The 19,920-nt window shown below is 53.2% G+C and overlaps 10 protein-coding genes across 10 annotated transcripts; 9 read left to right on the forward strand and 1 right to left on the reverse strand.

Annotated features, from left to right (window-relative positions):
* Positions 1-501: 501 nt before the first annotated feature.
* On the forward strand, positions 502-2,475 carry HMPREF1541_04222 (uncharacterized protein; the record flags this gene model as incomplete). Its single annotated transcript, XM_008718568.1, has 1 exon — positions 502-2,475. One exon carries the CDS (start codon positions 502-504, stop codon positions 2,473-2,475), a length of 1,974 nt encoding a protein of 657 aa, XP_008716790.1.
* A 231-nt stretch (positions 2,476-2,706) lies between these two features.
* On the reverse strand, positions 2,707-3,600 carry HMPREF1541_04223 (uncharacterized protein; the record flags this gene model as incomplete). The annotated part of the gene is made up of 1 exon (XM_008718569.1): positions 2,707-3,600. The coding sequence occupies one exon, from the start codon at positions 3,598-3,600 to the stop codon at positions 2,707-2,709; it is 894 nt and encodes a 297-aa protein (XP_008716791.1).
* Positions 3,601-4,348: 748 nt separating this feature from the next.
* Positions 4,349-5,463, forward strand: HMPREF1541_04224 (uncharacterized protein; the record flags this gene model as incomplete). The annotated part of the gene is made up of 3 exons (XM_008718570.1): positions 4,349-4,405; positions 4,452-4,918; positions 4,965-5,463. 3 exons carry the CDS (start codon positions 4,349-4,351, stop codon positions 5,461-5,463), a joined length of 1,023 nt encoding a protein of 340 aa, XP_008716792.1.
* Positions 5,464-5,909: 446 nt separating this feature from the next.
* Positions 5,910-6,391, forward strand: HMPREF1541_04225 (60S ribosomal protein L32; the record flags this gene model as incomplete). The annotated part of the gene is made up of 2 exons (XM_008718571.1): positions 5,910-6,074; positions 6,161-6,391. The coding sequence occupies 2 exons, from the start codon at positions 5,910-5,912 to the stop codon at positions 6,389-6,391; spliced, it is 396 nt and encodes a 131-aa protein (XP_008716793.1).
* Positions 6,392-6,993: 602 nt separating this feature from the next.
* HMPREF1541_04226 (uncharacterized protein) lies at positions 6,994-8,766 on the forward strand (the record flags this gene model as incomplete). Its single annotated transcript, XM_008718572.1, has 1 exon — positions 6,994-8,766. One exon carries the CDS (start codon positions 6,994-6,996, stop codon positions 8,764-8,766), a length of 1,773 nt encoding a protein of 590 aa, XP_008716794.1.
* A 3,377-nt stretch (positions 8,767-12,143) lies between these two features.
* On the forward strand, positions 12,144-12,638 carry HMPREF1541_04227 (uncharacterized protein; the record flags this gene model as incomplete). The annotated part of the gene is made up of 1 exon (XM_008718573.1): positions 12,144-12,638. The coding sequence occupies one exon, from the start codon at positions 12,144-12,146 to the stop codon at positions 12,636-12,638; it is 495 nt and encodes a 164-aa protein (XP_008716795.1).
* A 1,579-nt stretch (positions 12,639-14,217) lies between these two features.
* Positions 14,218-14,967, forward strand: HMPREF1541_04228 (uncharacterized protein; the record flags this gene model as incomplete). The annotated part of the gene is made up of 1 exon (XM_008718574.1): positions 14,218-14,967. The coding sequence occupies one exon, from the start codon at positions 14,218-14,220 to the stop codon at positions 14,965-14,967; it is 750 nt and encodes a 249-aa protein (XP_008716796.1).
* Positions 14,968-15,244: 277 nt separating this feature from the next.
* HMPREF1541_04229 (uncharacterized protein) lies at positions 15,245-16,243 on the forward strand (the record flags this gene model as incomplete). The annotated part of the gene is made up of 1 exon (XM_008718575.1): positions 15,245-16,243. The coding sequence occupies one exon, from the start codon at positions 15,245-15,247 to the stop codon at positions 16,241-16,243; it is 999 nt and encodes a 332-aa protein (XP_008716797.1).
* A 322-nt stretch (positions 16,244-16,565) lies between these two features.
* Positions 16,566-17,706, forward strand: HMPREF1541_04230 (uncharacterized protein; the record flags this gene model as incomplete). The annotated part of the gene is made up of 3 exons (XM_008718576.1): positions 16,566-16,601; positions 16,647-16,799; positions 16,846-17,706. 3 exons carry the CDS (start codon positions 16,566-16,568, stop codon positions 17,704-17,706), a joined length of 1,050 nt encoding a protein of 349 aa, XP_008716798.1.
* A 462-nt stretch (positions 17,707-18,168) lies between these two features.
* On the forward strand, positions 18,169-19,582 carry HMPREF1541_04231 (uncharacterized protein; the record flags this gene model as incomplete). Its single annotated transcript, XM_008718577.1, has 2 exons — positions 18,169-18,723; positions 18,767-19,582. 2 exons carry the CDS (start codon positions 18,169-18,171, stop codon positions 19,580-19,582), a joined length of 1,371 nt encoding a protein of 456 aa, XP_008716799.1.
* Positions 19,583-19,920: the final 338 nt, after the last annotated feature.

Below are 19,920 nucleotides of genomic sequence, written 5' to 3' on the forward strand. Positions count from 1 at the left end.
AAACCAAAGATGTATACTAGTCGGTGTCTCAAGCATAAGCGGTCGACACATCGGCATTCCACAAGAGCGAAGAAAAGGCGCTGGCTCCCGATAAAGTTGACGTCTCCCTATCACGTGACGAAAGGGAGACTGCCGAGCGGACATCCGAGGTGTCGACTTTGCGGGGACAAGGTTCGGCTGTTGAACCTGGAGCTGGAATTTGGCCAACCGACTCGTTCGAATCAGTTCCAAGCGGTGGCAGGCTTATGGAGACCCTGACGGCAATGTCATCGGATGAGTCCCTGTGAGGCATGAAGACCCAAATGCAGCTACCGTCCACCCAGAGTCCAGCCGCTGGACCTGCCGTGCTCTGTGGCCGAAGCTGGCCTCTTGCCTCAGCATGTCATAGATATAAGCCTGCCGGCACTCCCGTATGCCTCCTTTCATACCTGTGCGTTTTCAATTCAGTGCTTTCTTGTGATTCTCCAGCATTGCGCTAACCCGCTGGCCACGCCCGCCAGTATGACCAAAGATTTCAAGAAGCACGACATCGTCATCATCGGAGCTGGACCAGTTGGTCTGCTCTTGTCTGTCTGCCTAACACGATGGGGTTATGATGTGAGGCATATCGACAATCGACCAGTGCCTACGGCCACCGGTCGTGCTGATGGCATTCAACCTCGAACGTTGGAGATTCTTAGAAATCTAGGGCTCAAACGGAAGATCATGGCCTACGACCCAGCTAGAGTCTTTGAAGTCGCTTTCTGGGACCCCGCGCCAGGTGGCAAGATCGTCAGGACTGGCACCTGGGCCAGCTGTCCCAGCTTCCTCGATGCCAGATATCCCTTCACTGCACTGCTTCACCAGGGTCTGATTGAACGAGTCATGATCGACGACCTCCGCATGAACGGCAACAATGTTCAGAGACCCTGGACCATCACACGATTTGAGACCAATAACGCAGACCCAGGATATCCTGTAGAAGTGGAACTCAAGAACCTGGATAGCAATGTCACCGACACCGTTCGAACCAAATACCTCTTCAGTGGCGAGGGCGCAAAAAGCTTCGTTCGCGAACAGCTCAAGGTCCCGATCCGACACAAAGATCCCATTTCTCACGTCTGGGGTGTCATGGATGGTGTTGTACGGACCAATTTTCCCGACATCAAGATGAAATGTACGATTCATTCCGACCATGGCAGTATCATGGTCATCCCTCGTGAGGACAACATGGTCCGCCTGTATATCCAGATCGCTTCCTCCACTGACCCGGACTTCAACCCTCGCAAGACAGCAACCGTGGAAGAAGTTCAAGCTGCAGCCAAACATATCTTCGAGCCCTATTATTGCGATTGGGACCGTGTTGAATGGTACTCCGTATATCCGATTGGCCAGGGCATCGCAGAGAAATACACGCTTGACCATCGGGTCTTCATGGGCGGCGATGTCTGCCACACGCACTCTCCCAAAGCTGGCCAAGGCATGAACACTGCTTTCCACGATGCCATCAACCTCGCCTGGAAGCTTCATCACGTCGAGTCCGGTTTTGCCTCCCGTTCCGTTCTCTCCACATATGAGACCGAGCGTAAGTCGGTCGCCGAAACGCTTCTCGATTTCGACAACAAGTATGCCGCCCTCTTCTCCACGCGGCAACCCTCTTCTTCCGAAGTTTCCTCTGCCTCGAATAGCAGTACCTCTCACCACACCAACACATCAGCTCCCGAGGATGAGAACCCCTTCGTGGCGATGTTCAAAGCCAATTGTGAATTCACTGCCGGCTACGGCGTCGCTTATGGGCCCAATATCTACAACCATTCAGCCGAGCACACTTATCAACATCCTCTTTTACTGACCAACCATCCTAAACTACGGACTGGCCGGATCATGCCTAATAGCAATGCGACGCGTGTTGCCGACGCCAATTTTGTGCATCTCGAGAACGAGATTCCCTGCAATGGATCCTTTCGACTCTTCATATTCGCCGGCCTGCAATCTTCAGCCAAGAAAGGGGAGCACAAAGCGTTATCTGATTTTGCCACCGCGCTGCAGGCTCCCACATCATTCTATAGCCGCTTTGGCTGGGCGGACGAGGAGCGGGATACGCATCACGATCACAATAACCCTCACACGCCGCTGTTCTCCCTCGCATTGGTCGTAGCAGCCAGAAGGCCCGAGATTGAAGTCTCCAATCTGCCGGAACTGTTCCATGACTATGCGGCAAGGGTTTATGCGGATGATGTGTGGCAGAAAGCCGTCCCAGATGCGAAGGCGCCGAGTCATGCAAAGACAGGCTTCGAAGGTGATGAGGGCGGGGTGGTTGTTGTGAGGCCGGATGGCCACGTGGCCTGCGCGGTTCGGCTGGTGGGCAAAGAGACGGTGGATGCGCTGGAAGGGTATTTTGCTACTTTCCTGGACAAGACTGGCAGAAAGGCGAGGGCAAGAGAGCCCAAGTTTGGGCTTGGAGGAGGAGCGCAGAGAGTACGGGCTCAGCTGTGATTCTGTGGCAGTCGATGCATGGTGTTGGAAGCGTTTTTCGAATGCAAACATCTGAGCGTTCATACGGCGTTGAGCAGGCTACTGTATTCTAAGATGTACTCCATCGAGAAAATGTGATGTAACTGAACGTTGTTGATCAACAAGCCCGCGTCTTGGATATCTGAGGGTTTGTTGGTTGATCACACACAGTGGCTGTCACTCTAATCCGCTCTCTTACAATGACCTGTAATTTCAGGAGGACATTCGAGCCTTCTTGGACATGGGAGGCTCCTCCCGTAGCATCCCTGGCCGCCCCCGCCCGGTACATTTTCTGACAACAGCCCGCCAGCCCTTCGAGCACATTTTCAGGATCGCCCTTACAGCCATCATAGGACTTACAGCCCCCAACAGTGCCTTGACAGCCTGCTGTCCCTCCTCCTCGCCCACTTTCTTGTCGAGCACATGCACCACCTCCTCGCAAACGTGGAATATTCGCTTCGCTTCCGCGATGACCTCGTCCTTCTGCTCCCGGGTCAGACCTTCCGCAGCATCGTCGAAATGCTCTTTAAATGCATCGTGAATCTTCTCCCCATCATCGCCACCCTCGAAGTTCCAGAATTCGAGCGGATAATTCTTCGTGCCCCAGAAGTCGTCGCCCGCTTTCTCCAATTCCGCGCGAATGAATCGCCCGCCGTTGAAGATGGCCAGATACATTGTCCACGCCCACGCAAGTATTAGGTATGGCTTCTTCTCGCACAGCCGGAAGACGTCTTGATGAAAGTAATTCGTGTTCTTGTGTAATTTCTGCAGGCGCTTCGACGCCTTCGTCCCCAGTAGATGTGCCAAGTCATGAAGATCGCGTGACAGACGCAAGTGTCTGGAGATACCGTCGGTTTCGAGATCGAGAAGGTATATGGGAGGTTTTGAGGTCTGCGAAAGGAGTGTTTCCCACGCGTACTCGAACGAAGTGTAAAGGTGACCAAAGACCGTGAGGCCGAGGGCGAAGCGGAGGGGACTATCGGTCTTTGGAGGGAGGCATAGCGGCATGCGACTCGCGATAAGGCGGTTGAGTATTAAGTGGTCGTGGCGAATGGCATACTGCAGCTCCTCTTGGAGCTTCTTTTCCGAGATGGACGGACGAGGCATAGTGGGATTCAGTTCACTCCTCAGGAGCTGGAGAGTGACGATGACGACAGTTAGCAGGAAAGATTGTAGCGAGAGTATGATGGAGCCGTAGTAAGGCAGGAACACTTGGGGTTGCAATTCGTGGTGAGGATGAGGCGCAAGGTTGAACAGAGCGAAACCGGACAACTATCGGTAGACTTGGAGAGCCCTACTTACACGACACGAAATGTGACACGGTGCGCGTTGATGAGGGTCAAACAATCCGCGTGATGCTTGTCACAACTTGTGCTGCCACATGCACACTATCGTGTCCCGCGCTGGGGACTACGGCAAGCCTAGAGCGTGGACCATGAGGGCGAGGTTATCAAGCCTGAAAGCCCAGCGAAAGCTAAAGGCGATGGCCCGCATTGGCAAAAAAGATCGGAGATCATTCGAGAGATTTGACGCCACGATCGAACTGCCATTTTAATAGTGCTGCGCCACATTCATTTGTCGCAAGCAGAAGCCGACCTGATGAAGTAACTGCACGCCCAGTGACTTCCGTCGCCGGCATGGTTTCGATGAGAGAGAGCATGTTAACGTGACGATGTGAATGGGTTCCCGGTGTCATGCTCGTGCTAAATTCGGTATAGGCTTGAATAAAATAGCCGCAGAGATTTACCCCATTTACCCATATTGCTTTGCCGGCTGGCCTATATTCCTTGTATCACTCATACGGAAAGCTTCCAGAATAATTTCTACGGAATCTAGAAATCATTAATTTGCTAAAATGACTCTAGGTGTTGCGATTCTGGGGGGAGGCATCTTCGCCCGGGAAGAGCATAAAGTATGCTGGGCAAAACTATTGTATTCTATCACTGACGCAAGAGCAGCCTGCGGTTGAAGCCAGCAAGGATTTAGACCTCAAGGCTGCCTGGTCACGATCGCTCAAGTCAGCCAGATCTCTTGAGGTAGATGAAGGGAAGGTTGAGCTATACTCCGAAGATTCAGGTACAGGCAAAACATTGGGAGACCTGCTAGCACGACCAGACATCCATGCTGTGATCATCGCCCTGCCAATCAAGAATCAGCCAGAATACATTCGCAAGGCTCTTGTTGCCGGCAAGCATGTGCTGTCAGAAAAGCCAATCGCCGAGAATATGGAGGGAGCCGTGTCACTACTGAAATGGTATCGTACGGAGATCGACACCAAGAAGGTTACCTGGTCGGTCGGCGAGAATTACCGGTACCTCAACGCCTGGAATCATGCAGCTGAGCAAGTCAAGGCAATGGGAAAGCAATTGACATTCAGATGCCGGATGCAGACCCTAGTCTCAGGTGGGAAGTATTTCGAGACAGAGTGAGTTGTACGTCCAGCGAGAGGCTTCCGACTGACTCGGTCGCAGGTGGCGCAAGAACCCGACCCATCAAGGAGGCTTTTTGCTTGATGGAGGAGTCCATCAGACTGCCGGTCTGCGTCTGCTGATGGGTAGAGAGAACCCACTGGTTACATTGTCAGCACATACCGCACAACTGCAGCCTCATCTTCCCCCTGTCGATACAATTGAAGCCGTTGCCAAAGCGAAGAATGGTGCAGTCGGTACCATTACTATCAGCTTTGGTACGACGCAGAAGGGTAAGGTATGCGCAGTCGGGTGCGAGAAGGGCTACGTCAGTGTGTCAGGTTCGACGGTGACCGCGGGCGATAAGACATGGGAGATCCAAGACGAGAGATCAGGCGTGCCACCCGAGGTGAGAGCATGGGGCAAAGCGCTAGTAGCTGGTACGAGCAGCCCTGAGCAGTCGCCCGAGGAAGCGCTGGCAGACTTCGAGCTCATCGAGGCGGCCCTGCGCAGCGGTGAGCAAGGTGGTAAGGCAATGCTGTTGAAGTACCAGGAGTTTTAGAATGACGATAGGCAAACGAGCAGACTCTAGACAATTTGAACAGTGTAGTCCATTTCGGTAAGCACTTTACTTGTGGGTCTCACTTAGAGTATGCCTCAGATACCAGGTAGTTCAAATCGAAGCGTCCCAGCGGCAAGGCTGACGGGGCGTCCAGTTTGCACTAGTCCACTTTTGGTACTAATCGATGTCAATCTTGGCGCCAAGGCCTCACACAGAAGAATTTGGGCCTGCGGATCTCGACGACCGCCTGCGCCTTCGTTTTGGGACATCACAACCTCGACGAATCGACAACTCTTCGGACGACCACAACACCGTCAAGGTACGATACTATTACTCCCTCGAACCCGTCAGCGCTTTGCGCCAACATCGTCTGAAGTCTGCGCACAATTGCCACTTCAACCCGTCGAAAAAGTGTAGAGAAATCTGCCTGCTAACTTCTCGTTCAGATGGTCTCCGCAAAGAAGCACGTTCCTATTGTCAAGAAGCACCGCAAGTCCTGGTTCCGCCACCAGTCCGACCGATTCAAGTGTGTTCCGTCAGCATGGAGAAAGCCCAAGGGTATCGACAACCGGGTGCGGAGACGGTTTAAGGGTCAGATGGTTATGCCTTCGGTACGTTCTACTTAGACGGTGGAGATGTCTGGCTACGAACATCTGTAGCCGCAGAAGAAAGACTGGTATTGATGATTGAATTACAGATCGGTTTCGGCTCGAACAAGAAGACCCGCCATATGATGCCTTCCGGCCACAAAGCATTCCTCGTCCACAACCCCAAGGACGTCGAGCTTCTGCTCATGCACAACCGTACCTATGCTGCCGAGATCGCCCACGCCGTGTCATCGAAGAAGAGAGTCGAAATCATCGGCAAGGCCAAAGCCCTCGGTGTCAAAGTCACCAACCCCAAGGCTAGAGTTACCACCGAGTCGTAAGGGAGTTGAAGTACAGGTTATGGTTGAGTTGACAGACGATGATTCCGAGATCAGCATCGCGCTTGAATGGCGTACATCAAAGTGGAATAAAAGCTGTCCTGCATCATGAAGTACTTATTGAGATACTGGATGCCGGAGACGGTTGAATGAAACAGTTTCAAAACTTCACAACCCGATTGAAGACTGCCTCGAGCTGCTTTATGGCTAACAAGGGCGATGCAAGTGGTCGTGGCTGTTATGCCTGCCGAAGGGCTGAGGTTTGCTTAAGCTGCGTCCTAATACCACAAGCGATCGTTATAGCTTCCCTTGCACCACCTTGCCCATCCATCCTCTTCCTTCCTGCGCTTTGAAGACTTCTATTCATTCGCATTGGCGAGATATGCTGGATGATGCAAGACTAGTACATTTTCTCGTGCATGCCCTAACCCTACTATCTATTTCCCGCTCCCTTTTGCATTTTCGCTTCTGCCACCCGACAACCTCGCATGCAATATCGGCGTGCGCATGCCGACTAGATATAGACATTTCCCTCTTCACCCCTGGCTTCCTCCCAACGTCTGGCGGCATTGCTCGGCCGCCGTTTGGGCACGTCCGCTCCTCCGATGGCGCTGACTACCCCACTGGCCGCGCCGGTTACAGACATCACGGATACTAGTCAGAGAGGCCACCCTCCTGCGCCTATAATACTTCCGGACACCATAACGACTCCGTCAGGTGACCTCTGGCCGCCTCCATACTACATCGAGAAGGGCCTGCGCCGAGTTCGACCATATCACTTCACTTACAACACGTATTGTAAGCAGCGATGGAGGGGCCGCACGATTTTAGATATCTTCTCGTCAGAATTCCGCGACAGGGACCGGGAATACTATCGCCATGCAATCGAGAGCGGGCAAATAGCGATCAACAACAAGCCTTGTTGCGACACGACCACGATTGTCAAGAACGGGGACGTGGTGGCCCATACTCTTCACAGACACGAACCTCCAGTCTCTGCGCAACCAGTTGGAGTGATTCATGAGGATGACAGCATGATTGTGATTGACAAGCCGTCTGGCGTGCCTGTTCATCCAGCTGGACGTTATAAGTTCAACTCGGTCGTCGAGATCATGCGGGCCGAGCGGGGGTACACTTTCAACCCCTTGCCTTGCAATCGTCTGGATCGCCTGACATCTGGCGTTATGTTTGTTGGAAAGACCGCCAAAGAGGCCGAGCGGATGAGCGAGAAGCTTCGATCTCGTACCGTGAGAAAGGAATACGTGGCACGTGTGGTTGGTCGTTTCCCGGACGGCGAAGGAGCGGGTTTCGATGAGGCCGCTGGTAACGGCAAGGGAGGCGTTGTGAAGTGTGAGGAGAGCATTCTCCAGATCAGCCCAATATTGGGCCTGAACAGGGCACGCGCGACTGGCAAATCAGCGAAGACGATCTTCAGGCGGATAGCCTACTACCCACCTAAGCCAACTTCCTCTTCAATACCAGACGGAGCAGCTCACGATGGAACATTACCGACAACAGAGAATCTTGGGTATTCGATCGTTCACTGTTTACCTCTTACTGGTCGAACACATCAGATACGAGTTCACTTGCAATTTCTCGGCCACCCCATCAGCAATGACCCTATCTATTCAAATAGGAAAGTTTTTGGCAACGGCCTCGCCCAGCATGACGCGAGTGGGGACCACGACAAGGAGATCATAGCCCGCCTGTCTCGTATGGGCAAGGACGAACTGCCAGAAACATCCGAAACGCTTTCGGCATCCAAATTGATTGACCAAACGCGGCAAATGACAGTTTCCGAGGCCCAGGCGCTTGAATGTTCCGAGCCGCAGAGACCGACACATCTCCGGCTAGACGGGGAACCGCATAAAGGCATACCGCAAGGTACTCTTCACGCGTCTTCAGCGCTTGATGGCCGTCTTTCTGCTCCAGACATGCTGGCCGGGAAGGCAGCTGAAGCGACGCTGGATTTGGACCTGGGCTACACCGACCCGAACCATGGCCAGCTCATTCGCGCTCATGATGCACAGGTCGAGGAGTATAACAAGCGGAAGGGCGAGAAAATGACCGGTGAGGTGTGTGAGACCTGCGAAACGCCACTATATTCCGATCCTGCCCCTGAAGATTTGGGCATCTATCTCCATGCTCTTGCATATGGCGATTTGAACGGCGCATGGCGGTATCAAAGTCCCTTGCCTGTTTGGGCTCTCCCTCCCGAAGGGATGGAAGGGGCAACTGAATGGCACGCATGGGAACCTTCAGGCCTTGGATGGGAGAACGAGGGAATCGGCGATGAGGAAGAAGAGCGTCAAAGAAGGAACAGAGAAGGCGAACGTAGAAATCGAGGGAAGGATGCTGATCCCGAACTTGCGGCATGAGTCCGGCATACTAAGTCCTGCCACATCCGCAACTTCCACATGAGACGCTCGCCAGATCAATTCAGGTGAGTGCTCTGTTGATTTCTTCCCATCCAGGCCGCTGTGTTGCGTTGCATTGAACCATGGATTCTCTTTCTCGCAAGCCGCGTATAAATAGCGCACTCGCTCTGAATTCCCCTCCAGTTGCGATCGCCGCCGGTTGTACATTCCGACAACTGCCTGAAGCCACCGACTGTAGCGATCGAACGTATCGTGATGGCTACAGTCCGAGCGCTTTCAAAACCCCGTTGATTATGTATCTTGATGGCTCTGGCTGCGACTTTTGCCCAGCAGTCATTCGCTTTCGGACAAAACAGATGACCCTTTGCTCTCGTCGCCGCATCAAACTGTTGAGAGTACGTAGTGATGCTGGACTGGGCCTATCGATGAAGAGTGACTGCGGGTTCAATAGAGCTATATTATTTCCTTGTCTGCTCCGCTGAGAATGGGGTGGCATCTCTCCTCTCCGTAAAGTAGGCTCGGCCTAAGTTGACGACGGGGAGGGAGGTACAAGGAGTGCGTTAAGTTCGTAGGCGCAGTCTAGAGACTGTCAGTCAAGCTTCCCTTCCAGACGAGAGGGACGACTGTCGGCGTCATTGTGGCGGTAACATAATCGCATGGGCGCTGGCGCCGAAGAGGAGAGCTGCGCGTCAGTAGAGCGCTTGACACGGTGTCACTAGGCCTCTGTGTTGTGCAACGCACAAGGCAAAGCCTCAGATAGGCCCAAGCAATACCTTCTGCATCGTTGTTTTGAGTATCAGATTGTTGGCCGCGCTATTCCGATGCTACCAGATGTGTGGTACAAATTAATAACCATATCCAGCTGCTGGAGGCCGAACTCCTGCATAAGGTATCTTGGTCACGCGTCATCGTGAGCACAAACCTGATGCAGTCATGCCATGCAATTCAACCCATCCGCGTCGCCGCACAGCTGTGCAAAGTTGGTTATGATCTTTTTCTGAAAAACGAAACATGTGCTGACCATCCCATAGCAGCTCTACCTGGCAGCACATCTTGAGAGTGTTCTCACGGGATCGCAAGGATGCTCTCAAAGGAGGTTAATTCTCCGGGATGCCAATTGACATAGCGTGCAGTCCTGGTCTGATACTACCAAGGCCCTTGAGCCTTTTCGTTGTGGTTGTTCATTCGTGATATCGAGGCCGAGCTCGTCTCGATTCCAGCATGAGTATGTCGATGGTTCTTGTCACGGGATCCATCTCACGTGGTTCCCCCGGCCAGCCGACCCACGACTCGAAACGTGAGAGGTTACCTAGTAATCAGCCTCCATTTTACAACATTGTGGTTTTGAAGGTCCTTCCACATTGAGATGCGTTATTCATGTCTCCAAGGTACCTGAGCATAACGTGATGGGAGACGAGGACAGTCTACTCTCTCTGTGCCAGGAGTGCAGAAACAGCTCATGCAGCAGTGGAAGGATCTCAAGGGCACAGCATTCGGCTGGTTCTGTCGCCCAAGCTGAACTGGGTGAGACAATCATCGGATACTGAATGTCCTCCACTCCGAAGACCACGGTGGAGGCTCCTTGTAATTGTAAACTGGCTCGGTTGATCGAGGACGTGCAAAGTCGATCGCGCTCGAGTAGAAACCGGCTATGTTTAGAAAAGGAGAAGGGTGGGTTTGCACGAACTACGAAAGGCGTGCTGTTGCCTGAGAGGGAAATGCGTGAATTTGGCTTACAAGTGTGAGCACGCGAACAGAGCCGCAAATTGCGACCATTGAACCGGATATACCTCCGGACATAGCTTCGGACAGTGGAAAGCGCCGGGCTAGATGTTGCCATCCAATCTAGGCTTGACAGTGAGTATTAGTTGCGGTATGATCATGCGCCATCATGGGATCATAGGCGCCAGAGGACGAAAGAAGGCGTATGAGTGGCGTGTTAGCCGCACGAGCGAGCCAGCATCGAGGACGCGTCGAATCGCGGCTGCTTTTGCGTTATGCAAATTGAGCACTCTCCCCGAAATACGGGAGCAAGGCAACTCGGTAAACGCGGCAGACTCGGCACTGTCCTGCAAAGTAGTACTGAGACGGAGGCCGTAAAAGGGGCTCACAACTTTAGTCGTGCTTTGCTTGGTAGCCACACAGTGCGACGGTAGGAACAGTGTTGCCGCCTTGGAAAGAAAGGAGAAGATGGATGGTAAGTGAAACAGGAGGAAGCTACGATGGATTCAAGCATCATTGGCTACTGGCGGTAGCCTTCTATTGGAATAGATCGCCAAGGCTAATCTCGCGTGTTAAGCCTACTACCCTCCTGTTTCTCACTCCGCCATCGCCTGGCCTACAGCCGTTTTGAGGAGACCGCTCCGCTTGAAAGGCTTCGCCAAATTGGCATCTGTCGGCTAGAGCTTCGCCATCGATGCTGAGTGGCCAATACAACAAGATTCATGTGGTCACCTCAATTCCATGGCACCTCCAGGACTTTCTCGAATCACCATCCTGGTATCCCCAACCAGCCCCAGACTGCCAATCTCCCGTGGGCCTGGCAAACGCTTGTTCGCCCAGGTTTCAGATGTCAACGGGCGCTGCTAGAGGAAAGGCCCGCGGTGGCTGATACCGAGTCCGCTCTTCAATTCGTTGGGCAAGCCTCACACTCTAGCGCTCTCGATCACGCCAGAGCTGTTACCCTGTCACCATGAAAACGATTGGAGATCTGACGAGAGCTGCCAGCGGCGGCTCAACACGGTTCTTTGCTTGTAAGCGGTTACTGCCATCCATCAGGGGAACCAGCGGAGCTTCGGTGATTGCTCTGCAAATTTTTGCCATGCCATGGACTCCGGGGTAGGTACACAAGTTCCTCTCCCCTGATGCTACGATACGACTGAGATGGTCAAGATCCATCGACAAGCCATAGGCGAGTCCAATCGTGACTGCAAATCCGGCGGTAACCTTTACAAACGTCTCCATACCGGCTACAGTCGCAACGTTGGTCCAGAACTATAGCTCCCATCTCGGCTACGTTGGGTCACTGCCTGCAGCCCATTTTTAGGTGCGCTACCGGGTTGGCCAATTTCAACGCCACTTCAGCCACTAGCGCGGCCTCGAAGATGGGTCCGGACCAGCACTCGCCGTAACCAGACCGACTGATACCAGAGCGAGCACTACCACAGTGGAAATTAACCAGTGTACCTTACCCGGTGACACTAGCCCAGTAAACATTCGCTGGGTGGCACACGGCAGAGCATTTAAGACAAGTCCTGCTCCCAGATCCCTCTGTCTTCCTTCCTCCATCAGTCACTCGCTTCATCGAATCAGCTGCATCACAGAGTCCAACTCTAGTCATTCGCTTAACCAAACAACCAAATCCACCAATAATCAAAATGAAGTTCTTCATCGCTGCCAGCCTCGTCGCCCTTGCGGCCGCTGCCCCCGCCACTCAGGCCGACTGGGAGGACGTCACGACGACGACCACTACCACTCCCGTCAAGGTCACCTCGACCACCACCCCCGCCGCTACTTGGGAGGACGTCACAACCACCACGAGCGCCCCAGTCAAGGTCACCTCGACCACCGCCCCGGGTTGGGAGGACGTTTCTTCCTCAACCACCCCCGTTGCCGCCTCCAGCTCGACTGGATGGGTTGAGGTCCCTGTGGCTTCTTCCGCGGCTTCCTCTACCTGGGCCGATGTGCCTGCGCCTTCTGCTACCTCTGCCGCCTCGTGGGTTGAGACCAGCATCGCTGTCTCTTCCACCCCCGTTGCCCCGGTCTCCTACACCCCAACTAAGCCCGCTGTCGGCGAGTACACTGGTGCTGCTTCCAAGGGTGCCGCTGGTGCTGGTGCCATCGCTCTGGCTGGTCTCGCCATGATGCTGTAAGCGTCTTGTCCATATTGAAGGGGTATTGGTCACAAATGTAGACAAAGGGGATTTTGGTTCTGGATATACTACCAACATTACTGTTAACTAATCGGGTTCTGTCCAATAACGAATTCATGGCTGTGATGCTCAAAATGAGTACGTTAGACAATTCCAAATGACCACAACCCATTTCTCACCATTCTCTTTACCACATTGTTTTCTCTTCCTCTCGAGGGCGAAGAAGTGCAGAGCCATCAACTGGTTGATTGAGAACTGCCCCCTGATTTGGCGCTGAGCGCCCACGTTGGACTAGCGTTTTGTAGCTTTTGCTAGCGTCTCCTGTCGCTAATTGCCTTGGGAGTCTGAACCCAATCAAGACCATTCATTAGACCCACCTCGACAATGGGCCCAACCAATCCTTGGCCAGACTCCCGCTCCCGGTTCATTGAGTCATCAACGACGCGCCAATGCCAGCTATGGTCAAGCGATGACGGAGTCGACACCGCGCAAATGATGGCAGAGAGGTTGAGCAGAGCTACTTTGGTCGACCATCGAACGCGTTGCGGGCCAGAACTCAATAATGCACTGACACTGTCACATCTGTCTCTGCCTCAGCCTGCCACATGCGTAACAATACGTTATACCGGCGCAGTCAGGTGCTACGACTGATCAAGCAGTCACATGGCTCCCACCCGAGAGCTGCATGGCCAGCGCTCGACTGTAATAACACGCAGCCTCTGTTATGCAGCACTTCCGATCCTCCAGCCCCTCCGCGCTTATTGTAGACGAGGTTGATGACCTGCCGTCTCCTAGCCATTTACTACATAGCGACTGTGGCGGCTTCGGGTGTCAATTACCTACTGCGCTGGACTACACCGTATGATCAGCCACGTCCTGCGACATGGCTCGCGCTGAATAGCCAAGACTGATATGCGTTCACTATTTCATCTCTGCCAGGACATACCTACACATGTGCATGCCTCGGTGCTTTATTTGGCTCATTTCTAGGGCACAGATCAGCAAGAGCATCACGCTGGCGATCGCCTCTGCTGTTTAACGCGAAGGCTCACCAAGGGTGGAAATGGGGGCACTGCTGACTCAATGCTACCGTTTGATACCTTGGGACCTGCTGCCAAGACTTTCTTAAGCCGCATATTTGCCCAGCCGGCTCCTATGAACATGCCGGATATGTCTAGGATTTGAGTCTGACGGACACTCGCTTTCGCGAAGGAAGCGACAGCGTGCCCCTGACGAGCGGCCAGAGGAATGCTATGTGCCGGGTTTGTTGATCCAGCCCATTCGTCCTCTCGCACAGCCAAGGCTGATAGAACCAATCAGTAGACCGAGTCTCCAAGCAGTAGCACACAACTTTCCTGGTTTTTGGTGACTACTGGATAGGTAGCTACCGACTTAATAGGTAGGTATGACAGAAGACACGGTCCTGCTTATTCAATGGGTGGCCTTGCGTATGGCGTCGCCAGATTTCCACCCTTTTTGGTTACCTAAACGAGCTTGGACTTAGCGTTTCAAGCCATATAACAGAGCTCGCCGGAATGGCGATGTGGTTATCATGTCGCGGTCATTGCACGATACAAACATGTCTCCCCGAGAAGGACATCGCGAGCCACTGCCATTGATCTCAACTCCGGACCTGGACTCCAAAGAGCATGGCGCCATCGCATGCGCCGTCGAAATGACGCTCGTACACAACTGCTTCATCCGTGCCATCAACAGCATTTTCTACTATGCTCCATACGTCAGCGAGCCTCGAGACATCAAGGACTTCCTGCGCTTTTGTCAAGCCTTTGTCAGTGAGATCAGTCTGCACCACAAAACTGAAGAAGACATCATTTTCCCCATGTGGGTCAAAGCCTCCAATACTCCCGATCTGATGAATGAGAACATCGAAGAGCACAAGACATTCGAGGAAGGACTGCACCAGCTAAAGCAGTACACTCAGAACACCGAGTCACAGGCATACAGAAGCGAGGACCTACTGGCCATCATGGACCAGTTCATACCAATTCTGGTGCAGCACTTGACGAGTGAGATTGATTCGATCTTGGCGATGCGAAAGTACGATGGCGACAAGATCCTTGCCACATTCAGAGACGGGGTCAATGCAGCGGCAGCGGCCGCCACGAAAGACGAACAATTCCCATTCGCCCTGGGATGCAACGATGTGACATTTGAAGGGGGCAAGCATAAGTTTCCCGACGTGCCTTGGATACTCATAGCGGTGGTGAAGTACTGGTTTGCCCGTACGCATAAAGGTGCATGGAGATTTTGTCCTTCCGACATGGGTGGGCAGCCGAGGAAACCATTCCTTGGCCCGAACGCGCAATAAAATGCATTGTTCAAGGTGTTGGACAAATTTAGAGAGGAGGGTGAGATTTAGACCAGGCAGTGAAAGCAGATACCTCGGCACATGTGGGGTGCCACGCTCCCCCCCGGCTATCTACCTCAGACGGCCGTAAGACCATCTCAGTGTCACCGCAGCACTGTAAGCTCTTAAGAAACCCTCCGTCCGTCATTCTCACGGTCTCGTCGATCCTGAGATTATCGGAAAGGGATCAAATCCCTCCTTGAATAGTCACATCGCACAGCCCAGCAAATCGGTCATCATGCCGCTTAATACTTGGCTCACTACTGAGCTTGGGGTCAAAGTGCCCTTGGTTCAGGGCGGCATGATGTGGGTTGGAAAAGCAGAGCTCATCTCTGCAGTTGCCAATGCTGGCTGCCTGGGCTTTCTTACGGCACTCACTCAACCCACGCCAGAGGCGCTGCGGGCAGAAATTCGCAAATGCCGGTCGATGCTTGAGCCTAATGCCGTGCAATTCGGCGTCAACATCACACTGCTACCAGCAATCAACAAGCCTGACTATTTAGCGTATGCAAAGGTCGCAGTCGAAGAAGGGATCAGGGTTATTGAAACGGCCGGAGATCCCAGTAAGATCCTCCAATACGTCAAGGACAATGGCTGCAAGGTCATCCACAAGTGCGTGACGCTGAAGCATGCCTTGAGAGCGGAGAAGCTTGGCGTGGATTGCATCTCGATAGATGGCATTGAGTGCGCCGGTCATGGCGGCGAGTATGATACAACCTCGCTCATGCTACTGTCCTTGTGTGCAGAGCAGCTGAAGATCCCATACCTGGCATCCGGTGGATTCGCCAACGGACGACAAGTAGCAGCCGCTCTGGCCCTGGGAGCGGCTGGTGTGAACATGGGCACGAGATGGATGGCCACAAAAGAGGCTCCAATCCATGAGGCAGTTAAGGAGGCTATCGTGAAGGCGACGGAAAACGATACGGTATTGGTGCTGAGAAAATTCAGGAATACCACGCGTCTACACAAAAACAAAGTCAGCACAGAGGTCTTTGAGATTGAGAACTCAAAGAAGGACGTCGAGTTCAAGGATGTGGCCCATCTCATGAGCGGGCAGCGAGGTAAAGGTGTCTACAAGACGGGCGATGTGGATGCGGGCGTCTGGAGCCTCGGCATGTGTGCAGGGCTGATTCATGATGTGCCTAGCTGCAAAGAGCTGGCGAAGAGGATGGAGCGAGAAGCAGAGGATGTCTTTGACCGGACCAACTCTCTGCGTTCAGCGAAGGCGAGGCTGTAAGGGTAGACGGAGGACACGAACAAACGGCAGCTCGGATTTTAAGACAGCATAACTCCGCATGCTGCTAGCTTCCCCAAAGCAGCCCCACCTTGAACCCCCGGCCCCTCAGTCGGTAGGTAGTATTCCTATTTTCCCGAACGTCATCAAGCTACAGCCTGCTTCAAGCTGTCACCGCTAGACTTTTCGATTTTGATTTTTAAGCAATTCCTTCTTCTAGATCAACACCTCAAATCGACCCTTCCCAAACGGCATACCCAAGTTGAACTCTACCAAGGCATAATTATTGTTGAACCCGCCACTACACTCGAATCCACCATCCACAATGGCTGTCCGATCGATGTTTGATCCCAAGGATATGGTAAGGCTTTCCCGTCTACCATTAGTCTCTCACTGACAGCTGCAGGTCTTCCGCCACCTGGGACCAACCGGTCTCAAGGTCAGCGTGTTCTCACTTGGAGGTTGGCTGACGTACGGCGGTACTCAGAAAGGCAATATCGTCAAGCAATGCCTGCAGACGGCCTGGGATCATGGCATCAACTTCTTCGACACTGCCGAGGTACGTCAGGTCGCCCCACGGACCTGACCTGTGCTGACTTTCGCAGACCTACGCTAATGGTGAGTCGGAAATTGAAATGGGAAATGCTCTCAAGGAGTTGGACTGGCCTCGTGACGAGTATGTTCTGTCCACCAAGATCTTCTTTGGCACGGGCAGGAAGGAACCAAACACTCGCGGTTTATCGCGGAAGCACGTGGTCGAGGGCCTCAAGTCGTCGCTCGAACGCTTGCAGCAGCCATATGTCGATATTGTCCTCGCTCACCGACCCGACTACGCCACTCCTATGAAGGAGATCGTTGAAGGCTTTACTCAGGTCATTCGCAACCTCAACCTGGCCTATTACTGGGGCACCTCCGAGTGGTCTGCGTCTCAGATCCTCGAGGCCACTCAGATCGCTGAACGCTACAACTTGATTGCTCCTATCGCCGAACAGCCCCAGTACAATGCTTTCCACCGCGAACGCTTCGAGGTTGAATATGCCCCTCTCTACCAGCAGTTCCAGTATGGCACTACAATTTGGTCACCTCTCGCGTCTGGCCTCCTGACCGGCAAGTACAACGATGGAATTCCCGAAGGCTCTCGCTTCGCAAACCACAAGGAATTTTTTGACAGCACAGTTGCCTCGCTACAGAAGCCTGAGGGCAAGGCCAAGATTGAGAAGGTGAAGAAGCTCACCAAGATTGCTGAGAGACTCGGAGGCAATATGACCCAGCTGGCTCTCGCATGGGCTGCCAAGAACCCCAATGTCAGCACTGTCATTTTGGGTGCTACCAAGGTCGAGCAGATTGAAGACAACTGCAAGGCCATCAAGCTGCTCGAGAAGCTAGATGACAAGACTATGCAGGAGATCGAAGAGATTCTCGACAATAAGCCATCTCCTCCCAGCAAGTTCGGGCGCGAGAGGTAGGTCCAGCTTTTTCAGGTGCGTTGGCTTCAATGGCTCTCGAGCTCATTGCTGATGTACCTACAGGCGTGAATGGAGGCAACGCAGGAAGGCAAAATTATAAGGAGTCGTCTACATAGAGTACCTATCAGAAAACCTTCCGGCCCAGAGGTCCGTCTTGGCTATCCCAGAACCATCATTCGTCTATCTGCTTCGGAGCATTTGAGCCTCAATTTGCCAAGCACGGCATTTACGCAGGCTAAATGTCTTGACCCGCACATATTGACGCAAATGCTGCCTCTCGAGCACCACTATTGGGCCCATCGCGTTCGAACGGACAGAAGGGCCTGACGTCACTATGATTTGGAAGGATAGTCTATCCGAGGTAAGTTCTTAGGCCCAGATTTAGGTACCATCAACCTGGACTCGGTCAACACAGGATCAACACCGCACACTCGCTGCACCCCTAACCCGCATCCGAAGACTATGGGATCAGTATCGACTAATCTCGCAGACGCTATCGAAAGGCTCGATCAGCTCTTCTCGGTGAATCAGAAAACGCTCAAAGAGATATGTCAACGTTTCCAGGAGGAACTCGAGGATGGACTTGCTGCGAATGGCCGCAATATCCCAATGAATGTCACCTGGGTGCAGGCTCTCCCCACTGGCAAGGAGACTGGGTCATTCTTGACCATCGATCTTGGCGGAACAAACATCCGAATCTGCTGGATTACCCTTACTGGCGGTAGTGTTGACGCTAAGATCAAGCAGCAGCAGTATCAAGTCGGAGATGGAATCAAATCCGGCAATGCAGAGGAGTTGTGGGATTTTGTGGCGGGCTCACTAGAGGCGTTCATCAGAGACCAGAACCTAGACGGATCCCAGGGGGATCCCTTACCGCTTGGATTTACATTTTCATACCCTGCTTCACAAGACAAGATTGATCACGGTGTGTTGCAAACTTGGACCAAGGGCTTCGACATCAAAGGTGTTGAGGGCAAAGACGTAGTTTTGCAGCTGAAAGATGCGATGCAGAAGAAGGTACGCAACCTCCAGTGCCCAATATCTCTCTGACACGCTATAGAAGTTGCCTGTGAAGCTTGTAGCGTTAGTCAACGATACAACAGGTGCTTTGATTGCTTCTCATTACAGCGATAGCGAGACCATAATAGGAGCAATCTTCGGCACGGGATGCAATGCCGCCTACATGGAGAACACATTCTCGATTCCGAAGTTGAAGCATGCACCTTCGGGCGGACGCATGGCCATCAACTGTGAGTATGGTGCTTTCGATAACGATCACAAGGTTCTGCCTAGAACACAGTACGACAAGCAAATCGATGCCCAGTCACCTAGGCCCGGCGAGCAGGCTTTCGAGAAGATGAGCGCTGGCCTTTATCTAGGAGAAATTTACCGACTCGTTCTGCTAGATCTGCATGAGCAGGGTGTAATCTTGCAGAATCAGGACATATCAAAATTGCAGGCACCGTATATTCTAGATACCGGTTTTCTCTCGGGACTAGAGAACGACGAGTCTCCAGGCCAGAAGGACTCTTTGAAGCAGTTCAAGGACATACTCGGCGTCGAGCCATCAAAGGAGGAGCTAGCTGCGCTTCAGCATCTCGCACAGACGGTAACTGTCCGTGGCGCACGGCTGTGCGCTTGCGGAGTAGGGGCGATCTGCATGAAGACGGGCATCAAGAAGGGCCATATTGCTGCCGACGGGTCCGTTGCGAACAAGCATCCCAAATTCAAGGACCGATGGTCGGAGGCTCTGGGTGAGATTCTCGATTGGCAAGATGGCGAAACTCCCATCACCATGACTTCGGCAGAGGACGGGTCTGGGGTTGGGGCCGCGGTGATTGCAGCATTGGCGCTCGAGCATCGGTGGGGAGACTGAGCAGCTGGCTGAATCCGATATATCGTGATTATCAGGGAGAGGCGACTTGGATTCCTGTGTACGATCTGTGGTGGGCAGGCTCGCAACCCAACCACCATGGAACGCTATCAGCCCCGCCTCAGGCTGCCCGAGACCCCTGGATTGATCTCTGAATAAGACCTTGACTCTTATTTTCGTCGCGTGTCTGGTCACTCTGCCACGGGTCCGTGGGTCTGTACTCCAAAAGATGTCAGATGCAGTGATCTTCGGTCTTCTGCCGCACTCCGCGAGCCTCGCACGCCGTGAGATATTAACTGCTCGGGCCGGTATTGTGATCTCCCCGCTTCCGACCACACAAT

Source organism: Cyphellophora europaea (genome assembly GCF_000365145.1).
Source record: "Cyphellophora europaea CBS 101466 unplaced genomic scaffold supercont1.3, whole genome shotgun sequence".
Taxonomy (NCBI): domain Eukaryota; kingdom Fungi; phylum Ascomycota; class Eurotiomycetes; order Chaetothyriales; family Cyphellophoraceae; genus Cyphellophora; species Cyphellophora europaea.